Consider the following 10,039-nt stretch of genomic DNA (forward strand, 5'->3'; position numbering starts at 1 on the left):
GGCACTAGGAAACCTTAGGGGGCCTAGTGCCCCCAAGGGGATCATACCTCCTAGTGTGGGTGGAGTTGGGCCTCTCCCCGTGATGTCAACAGTAGGCATACAAACAAGTCTTGGTGGAAAACCCCCCTTAAAACACACACCCCTCTCAAAACATACCTCAAACCACAAAAAAGGCCTTGGAAGGAAACACCTCCTACAAAAAACATGGGTGAAAAAAAAAAAGGAAGAGTGGTATCCTCATTCAAAGAGGAATCTATAAGTGGCCACCCCTACTCCCTCACCTAGAATAAGACCTCCCACTCCCCCCCCCCCCCCTTTTTCTTTGCAAGGCTGAGTTTATTTGGAGGGAACCAAGAACTTGGAGAAACCTATATAAGGACAAGACTCCCAAAAAGATCTTTGCAAGAGGATTTCATACTATCTTACCAAGTGTTGTACTTCCTACACCATGGACCCTCTCAACCAAGTGTTGTCTTATGCATGATTTATTAAGGTGACATCAATAACACATAGGAGTTTCTTATGACACCTGCTTTCCACCTTATCAACTAACTTTTTCTTGTTTCTTCTTTGGGTGATGGTGGCAGGTAACAGGACTCTCCTCTCTCTAATGCATGTGCACGATGGAGACCCATCTCCAGTAACATAAAAAATATTGTAAAACTTCTCCAAGTTGCTCTAAAATAGGCTCACTTTGCCTATGGATGTAGATTTTTTTAAATTAAATGTCTGCTTCTTTGGACATACATGTGTAATTGTTTCATCTCTACTCCCCTAAAATCCCAAGAAATTTTGAATTGTACCATTTAATACTCTCTCTCTCTCAACAAAAAAGAACCCCATTTGGGTTGACTTTGTTCTTGCATCATCCTGATTCAATGGGGTCGTGCTATCTCAGCCCTCCATGTAAGTCCTAAACTATGCCAATCGCAAAGGCCTTCCATATGTCATGAAACATTCTTGTAGGCTTAAGGAACCATTGCCAATCTCTCTGTGAAGTATTTTTTTGTGAAGGACGCCCATATTGTTGGGGCTAGGTTGAGGGCACCATCGACCACCCTATCAAATGGGTCAGGACGTAGCCCATGTCTTATCTGCATAATTACCTACTTGCAATGATGTGGACAGTAATCACTTGTGGGCAGTGTATGGATGTGTGTGCGCACGATCTCTCTTCGCCATTATACCGTCTAACGAGTACACTTCTAAAGAGGAAAGAGGGAGAGAGATAGAGATAGAGATAGAGAGGAAAGAGCGAGAGAGTTATAAAGAGAGAGATTGAGATAGAGAGAAAAGAGGGAGACAGAAAGAGAGAGAGATTGAGATAGAGAGAAAAGAGGGAGACAGAAAGAGAGAGAGAGAGAGAGAGAGAGAGAGAGAGAGAGAGAGAGAGAGAGAGAGAGAGAGGGGGCAAGATAGAAAGAAGGAGAGAGATACAGAGGAAAGTGGGGTAGATAGAGAGGAAAGAGGAAGAGAGATATGGATAGAGAGAGAGAGGAGAGAGAGAGAGAGAGAGGGGGGGGGGGGGGGGGGGGGGAGAAAGATAGAGAGAGGGAGAGAAATAGAGGAAAGAGGGAGAGAGATGGGGCGGAGAGAAAGAGAGAAAAGAGGAAGAGATAGAGGGGGAGAACTAGATATATAGAAAGAGGGAGCGATAGAGAGAAAGAGGAAGAGATAGAGGGAGAGATAGAAAGAGGGAGAGAAAGAGAGATAGAAAGAGGGAAAGATAGAGGGGGAGAGAGAGAGAGGTGTATATGCATGTATATATGTAGTTATGTGTGTCTATATATATATATATATATATATATATATATATATATGTAGTTATGTATGCATGTGTATATGTGTGTGTATGCATGTATATATATGTAATTATGTGTATATATGTGTGTGTTGTGTGTGTGTGTGTGTATGCATGTATACATGTAATTATGCATACGTGTGTATATGTGTGTGTATATGCATGTATATAGGGTGACTAAGCAAGGGGGCAAAGCACATGATGGTCAAATGCTTCCTCTTGGGTATAGTCCCTTTTTAACCGTGTTTTGTGGTCTTAGATCCACTTATGTACGGATTATCGCAACGTACCCTTGGTTTTACCACGATTGAAATTGTGATGATATTTAAAGAGCTGATATTGGCACTACTAGCCCTTACTTAGGTCTAATACTATATGTGTATGCATCTAGATACATATCTACATGAGTGAGTGTATATGTATGTATCTATGCGAATGTGTGCATGTGTATATACATGTACGTAAGTACTGAGTATGCTTGTATATACATATCTATGTGAGTGTGTGTGTGTGTATGTATGTACGTAGATATGTGTGTGTATGTATATACGTAGATATGTGTGTGTGTGTGTGTGTGTGTGTGTATGTACGTAGATATGTGTGTGTATATATATGATAGTGCTTACGTGTATAGAGGCCAGGTATGTAGATTAGGTATAGGGAGAGTACAAATTGGCTGGGTCCTAGTACTTTCCAAAACATCTCTTGTAGATGTCGGCGGACGAGACACCATCTAGTGGGGAGTAGCCATCACATTCTTCATTTGGTTGTTCATGTCCTAGGTGGGCGCTCTCTAGGGCGAACATCGCCTCCAGTGGACCCGAGTCTTGAGATGGTACGTCCAAACAATGGATTGAAAATTATTTGTAGCTAGTTTTTCCTAATATATATATTTTTGCAGGTGTGGCCCTCTTACGACCTTGGAGATGTCGGTGCATCTACACAGGCTCCTCCACCGGTGGTAGATCTGGATCTACAACATACATTATCTTTATGTGATGAGTACCTACGTTTAACATAGCAATTGTTTGGCCATACAATGTACAACAACTTGTGACCTATGGTCTTTCATAGTAGACCACACCGTTGGGGGAGCCAGGGAGGAACTCCATACGTCCAGAGCGTCCCACCGATGGAACCTCCTTCTATTCTCCCTTTTTGTCCATCCATTACCTGTCATCGCAGGGGCTGATCAGCCCCCTTGCCTCACAGGGCCTTACACCATTCCATTTGACTCTTATTTCATCGAGCCTCATCAACAGTCCATACATGGTCGACGAGCATCTTCTAGCAGCACACGATAATGTTCATCGCAGGGTAGCAAGTGTAGGAGGAGCGACCGTCACTCCTGTTGGGATGCTTGTTTTGGTGGTGGAGGAGGGACGGATTCACCTATTTTGGAGTATGTCACTCCAACCGCAAAGGATGAGGACATTGATGCACCCTGCTAGACATGCATGGGTGCTACTACAGGGTCAAGTGTGGTGGGGATGTTGACTTTGGAACTGCATAGGACAGAGCATTTGAACACCATCTACAGATTCTTATACACTCAACAATAAGAATCATTTTATAAAATTCAAAGACGAAGTGCTCGATCATGTGCGCTACGTCAAGGAAGTGTTGCATGCTCGATTTTCAACTGTCCCTAATCAACTTTTCTCAACACAATGGTTGGAGGTATATAAACACATTTTTAAAAAAATAAGCATTTAAATGTGTAGCATGCAACGTCCAACCAGGTCACAAACCCAGACAAGAGGCCACAAAAATCCGATCCATGAGCCATCATGTGGACATATTTTTATATCTCTCACATTTATATATGGACGTATTTTATGTGTATGTGATATACATACATATGTCTGGATGTATTTATTCCTTTATTTGAGGATCATTCATGATTCAAGGAGGCCTTTCACTTGTTTTAAATAGCTGTCATGATAATTCAGCAAACAAGAATTCCACACGAAGGATTCAAATCCGAATCCCACATCCTCTTTGGTTGAAAACATGGGGATTTTTAAATTTATTTTCTTTGTTGGAGCTCCATGTCATGTTGAGCTTGGAGCACCTTACTAGAGTCATGCAAGCTGTAATCGACAAAATCAGAATTGTAGAGGGCATGCAGTAGTACAAGAGTAGAGAGGAACATGGGTATGGAGCCAAAGACCCAAAGAAGGAAAGGGAAGGCAGCATAGAAGGTGCGTGAACCAATGCTATACAAGGAAGTGCCATGCTCCATGAGGTCAGCCACGTAGCTAGGGGTAATTATATGGTCCATTGGAATGTTGACCATGTAGTTGACATGGTTGATGAAGTGAATGGACTGAGTGTGGCATAGGAAGGACACCATGAAGCAAGAAAGCACTGCAAATGTCTTAATGGTACTAGACATTGTACTGGTGGATGCACATGATGACAAAGAGAAGGAGGGAGATGAACCCCCTCGCCTATCCCCTGGAAGTTGCTTCAAATTACTTGCAAAGGTGAAATAGGTTGCTAGCCCTGCTGTCAATAACACTGCAGTGGTGGCCATCAATGTCGACTCCATGATTGAATTCCTTAGCGTTTGTACTGCCAAGATATTCTTTTTATGGTTCTCCTACAAATCATGCACAACAAACATTTCATTAATTCTTTGTTTTCTTAACAAGAAATTATATAATTAGGCAAATTGTGTAGGAATTCAATGCATGGAAATTAATGATCATGTGGTTTTTGTCACATAAGATTCTCTTCCAAGCAATAGCATGAACCCAAGAAAGCTGCCAATTTTTCAAGTAATTAGGCGATGTCTTAAAGCACTTATTTTTTTCGAAAAAAAAAAACTTTTGAACTTATATGTTTATTTGTTCCAATAATACGATGGTATGTTGCATTTTCATTAATGAACATTCTTGAATGCCTTTCTAAACTTGGCTCACAATGTTCATAGCCTTCTATTAGGTCTCCCCAATCTCCGAAAAATAATGCCTTTCTAAACTTGGCTCACAATGTTCATAGCCTACTATTATTAGGTCTCCCCAATCTATTAATGTGCTCATGTGCATGCGCAGTTACACCCAAGCTCGAAATCCGTGACCTTCATTTCATTGTGTCCAAAAAATTTACATATAATAAGAAAAACAGGTAAGGGTTCTTGACGGATTGCTAAGCAAGAAGAAAAATGCACCTAAGAGAAATCTTTTTTGTAAAAAAAGAATTTGGCCAAAATTTTACTGAGAAATTTCTATTTTTTGCAAGATCTAATTGCACTATCCCATATCACATCTATTTCAATAGCCCCAATGAAGCTATAAAAGGGCCATTGTAGGCCTTGTCACTACATGGCATTGAGTCAAGGAAGAAGAGATATCTGGCTAGAAAAGGGCGTAGGACTAGTTTTGATCTATGCCATATGAAGTGAACTAAGATGCCCGGAGTGAACTAAGGTAAACTAGGGAGTGAACTGAAACATAATGGCCAGTGTGAACTAAGGTAAACTAGCGAGTGACCTAAACCATAATGGCTGGTGTAAGCTAAGGTAAATTAGGGACCACTAAACCAAGGACACATTTTTCCACCAACAGAGAGAGAGAGAGAGAGAGAGAGAGAGAGAGAAGGGGGGGTGTGTGTGTATGTGTGTATGTGTGTGTCGTTGTAGTGATGCATGGTATATTGCATGCAGCTTGCAAGCTTGGCCATTGGAGACCAAAAATGTGTGCATTCGTTGTGCGTGTGAATAGGCCTAGAGAACCCAAACTTTTGCTAATGTTTTGGTCATGCGAAGAATAGTTGCATGAGGCACAACTATTTTAAAAAGTAACTGATAACTAAGCATCACGTGACCATTCCCTAACTTGACCAGAATTGGCCAGGTTACAAGACAATACGATAATGAGGCCAGAAGCCTTCCATGCCCTACCTTATACATAAGACGATGCTTAGTTGAATGCTTCTCTTATTGCAGGAAAAGGGAATAAAAGCAATTTTTTCTTGATTGGCTTGTCATGTGGCTCTGATCAACAAGATTTATTCAACGGTGCATAATCACTCCCAAGAATTCCATGCTTAGGTAAGGCCTTGTATAGGCTAAAAACAAGCCTAGTGGACACCCATGAATGACATCGAGCCATTTATGAGTTACTTTTTGAACCGTACACTCCTAGTTGATGAGTCTATATACTAGCTCTATCTACATTTTTTCAGTGCGAATCTTTCGAGATCCCCTTTGTTAACCATGAGGGCTCTCACCTCGACGACGTTCCCATGCACACACACCCAGCTTGGCTTGTCAGCACCAGCCGCTCTGCATAGTCTTCCCTCCTTGCCTTCCCCCCCCCCCCCCCCCCCCCCCCCCCCCCCCGCGCTACTCGAAAGGAGCCCAAGAGTGGACAAAATTTGGTAAGTGTACATTGAGTACACAAAAAGGTGATTTGATAGTAGTGTAGGCTGGTTTTCCCTTCTTCAAGATGGATTACACTTAGGGTAAAACACATATTACAATGCCAGCTAAGAGGGGCGTCCAATTGCTGCCAATCCTCTGCATTATTTTCAGCATGAAAGGGCATATCCGAGAGTTGAATGCGAGCGCTATCTAGGATAGAATCAGCATCACAAGTGGTGAGGCATGCAGGATGTAAGCCTGCAGAGAAAAAAATTTGTGTTAAAAAATTGGCCACGAGTAGGAAGAGATTGAGGGGTTCAAATAAAACCAATAAACCAACGAGACTCAAACTCGAAATCGGATGACCACGCCTTTATCACACCCTGCTTTAACCAGTCCACCACGCAACTGAACGTGTCTCGTCTCTAGAGTAAAGTTACATTATTAAAAGGGGCGAACGGGTCTCAACAGAGGGGCCAATTTTTAACTAGCTCCTTTACCCTAGCACTAAAAGATTTTGTCAGGTTCAAAGCTATATTGCTATTGGTTTTGGCACTTTGTCTCGTTCTAAGGTTGACAGCTTTTTAGAATAGCGTGATCGCCAAAATTAAGGGCCACCCTTGGCCATGAACCACCACCTGAGCGCAGACAAAATGGGCCACTTTTCCCAATGTGTAAATAGGCCCTCTAGACTCTCACTCTCACTCTCTCTCTCTCTCTCTCTCTCTCTCTCTCTCTCTCTCTCTCTCTCTCTCTCTCTCTCTCTCTCTCTCTCTCTCTCTCTCTCTCGTCGGGTCGCATGAGCCCCCCCCCCCCCAAAAAAATCACAATCTCTCCCTCTCAGTGATGAAGGACGCTAATCCTAACCTCGATATATTGTTGTAGACAAATACAACGTCGAAACTACAAGTTTCAAGTCACTTGTAAACACCCAAGTCCCCCTTTTCTATAGGCGAAGATCAAGGCACCTCCGTGCTCTTAACCCCCCGCCAATTAGGGCCTCGTTAATGGACAATCCTACATCTTTCTGAGTCATCCAATTCCGATCATCGTCCCCATCACCTACGACGACATCAAGTATTGTAGGCTGTGCATACAGAAGCGCGCAGTCATCTGGTCGCATGAGCTCCCCACACCCCACAAAAATCACAATCTCTCCCTCTCACTGATGAAGGACGCTAATCCTAACCTCGATATATTGTTGTAGACAAATACAACGTCGCAACTCAGGTTTCAAGTCACCTGTAAACACCCACGTCCCCCTATTCCATACGCGAAGATCAAGACACCTCCGTGCTCTTAACCCCCCGCCAGTTAGGCCCTCGTTAATGGGCAATCCTCTTGACAAAATCCAGGAGAGGAATTTTGCATGTTTGGAAAATTGATTTTTCGCGAGCACTGGAAGTCGTCAGAATGTCGTCTCTCTCTCTCTCTCTCTCTCTCTCTCTCTCTCTCTCTCTCTCTCTCTCTCTCTCTCTCTCTCTGCAAATGTCCATTGACTAGCTGAGCACAAATGCATACCCGGTACTACACCAACCGGACAGACAGGTGGCGCCTTTCGCAGGATTCTCTCTCTCTCTCTCTCTCTCTCTCTCTCTCACACACACACACACACACACATACACATACACACATAGCAATGCCGAGTCTTCAACGGGCAGCGCCAGCTACAATCTTCAACTTTTGGAGCGAGGACGCGCACACACCTAGGCCTCAATGATCGTACCTGGGTCCTTAGCCTTTTGACGTCCCGCAAGGAACACTCGCGTAGACTGCAGACTCTCTCTCTCTTTCTCTCTCTAAGCACGTTGGACACAGGCCGGCTGGCTGCAGGCCACACTCGGCAGCCTCTCTCTCTCTCTCTCTCTCTCTCTCTCTCTCTCTCTCTCTTTCGCTCCCCCTCTTTATCGCGTGCTTCTCTCACTTTCGGCATGTAGCCTTCATCTCGCAGATTGAGACACATGTAAAGGGTTACTACCTCCGCCATATTATGTAAGTTGATTTGTTTTCCTATTTCTATAGAGAGGGACATTGAGTGGACACTCGAGCTCCACACACTTCTTCATCCTCTTACGTGGGCCATATATTGTTACTTACACCTTGTTTTGCCGTCAGTACACACACACACACACACACACAGAGAGAGAGAGAGAGAGAGAGAGAGAGAGAGAGTTTTTACAATGAGCATGTCGTAGACCCAGAGGCGACGAGCTTTGTGATTGACTCCCATGAGAGTCTGCATGGGTTGAGTGCGCACTTTGTAGCAGAGGAAAATGTGGTAACCCAGGAGAAGGGCAATGGAAGCAGGCGCTAGGACAGCTTCCACGATGTCGGAGTGATTCCTTTTTTCCATTGCTGCCCTATGTAAATCAGAGTAATGACTACGCATGATGATATATTAAGATGGGCACAAAGTTGTTAGAGATTTTGTATCTAACCTGCAGGTGGGCGATGTGTCTACTTAGATTAATTTGTATGATATTCCGCAGGTGGGTGGTGATGGTACGCAGGTGGGCGATGGCGCTACTTATAGCTGGAAGATGAGAATCCGCATGTAATTGGGCTATGGCTGGAAGATGATTATCCTCAGTTGGGCGATGCCGGATAGAGCTTCATAGTTCCATATTGAGCATTAACCACATCCTTTTTATATAGCGCTTCTCGAAGTTGGAGGACAGAGAATGTAAAGAGAAAAACTGATGAGCTGAGTATAAGTGCATGTCTGAAAGGGAAACGTGAATGGGCTGCTTTAAAATAAACAAGGTGTAAAATAGCGCACACTAGTTAGTGCTGCACGCCTGGTGCGCCACTGAACTTGGAAAAAGAAGGGAGCACGGGAAAGATTGGAATATGGAACGCAAAAGCGGCTCCAAAGGTAGAGGCTTGCTTTGATTAATACATAGTCCGTTATCTATCCACCTTATAATATAAACCCAAAACACCCCGAGGTCTCACTATGTATCAAGGGTCAAACAAGCCTTGCAGATGCCTGTAGCGATTGCCAATAATATATGAAATTTTCAAGGAGCGAAAAGAACAAAGCACATCATCAATATTTTTCTCTAATTGAATGCTCGCTGTTAATTGACATACATATGAGCTTCTTTAAAAATTAGTGATGCATACATAGAAGACCCACAATCACAACTAGTCTTGCTTGGTGGGCGTTGCTACATACCCTAATAGGACATATTCAGATTGACATCAAGCATCTAGAATCAAGTAAACAAAATATAAAGCGTATTGATGAATTTTCAAAAAAGAATTGTGTATATGATGACTAATTACCTCTATAGCTATCAACAAAAAGGTCCAATTTCACGGCATTGACGAACTTTTAAAAATAAAATGCATGTGTATTGATCTCTCCAAATCAAGCATAGTGAATTTTCTCTTATTTCGCATACAACATGTGTGAGAGAGACAGAGAGAGAGAGAGAGAGACACTACAAGACGTCGCGCAGAAATCAGCGCTGGTACCGACAAAATAGCGTTACTTTTTAAACTAAAAAGTGTTGAAATAAGCTTCGGAAGAGACGCCGGTATCGTGTCGTCGGTATAGCAAGCGTCAAAATACACCTTTAAATAGGCTTCGGAATACGCAACGTAATAAGCACCGGTATTTTATACTAAATTTCGACGCTCATACCATTGCCCCTATCGACGCTGATACCGTCACATATACCGACGACCAAAACTTGCAAATTTTTTTTTAGCAGAGAGAGCTACGAACTAATGTTGCATGTACTACAGCAAAAGAAAACAACCCTCTCTGCCCAAAGGAAGAGTGCACAAGCAACCGCACTCCACCTACAAGCTGATGCTAAAGAGCGAGTGTATGGTAATTAGCAAAATTGTAAGAATAACAT

At 43.0% G+C, this 10,039-nt stretch overlaps 1 protein-coding gene across 2 annotated transcripts; it reads right to left on the reverse strand.

Moving 5' to 3' along the window:
• Positions 1–3,695: 3,695 nt before the first annotated feature.
• LOC147446415 (uncharacterized) lies at positions 3,696–9,135 on the reverse strand. 2 transcript variants are annotated; one of them, XM_086526225.1, is made up of 3 exons: positions 8,609–9,135; positions 8,350–8,525; positions 3,696–4,406 (listed from the first exon to the last, which is right to left on the reverse strand). In XM_086526225.1, exons 2-3 carry the CDS (start codon positions 8,521–8,523, stop codon positions 3,831–3,833), a joined length of 750 nt encoding a protein of 249 aa, XP_086382351.1. In that variant the 5' UTR covers positions 8,524–8,525; positions 8,609–9,135; the 3' UTR covers positions 3,696–3,830. The 2 variants fall into 2 exon arrangements, with proteins under 2 accessions (XP_086382351.1, XP_086382350.1); XM_086526224.1 differs by having other exon boundaries at positions 8,350–8,530.
• Positions 9,136–10,039: the final 904 nt, after the last annotated feature.

This window comes from Adiantum capillus-veneris, chromosome 12 (assembly GCF_014529385.1).
Source record: "Adiantum capillus-veneris isolate H3 chromosome 12, ASM1452938v2, whole genome shotgun sequence".
In the NCBI taxonomy this organism is placed as follows: domain Eukaryota; kingdom Viridiplantae; phylum Streptophyta; class Polypodiopsida; order Polypodiales; family Pteridaceae; genus Adiantum; species Adiantum capillus-veneris.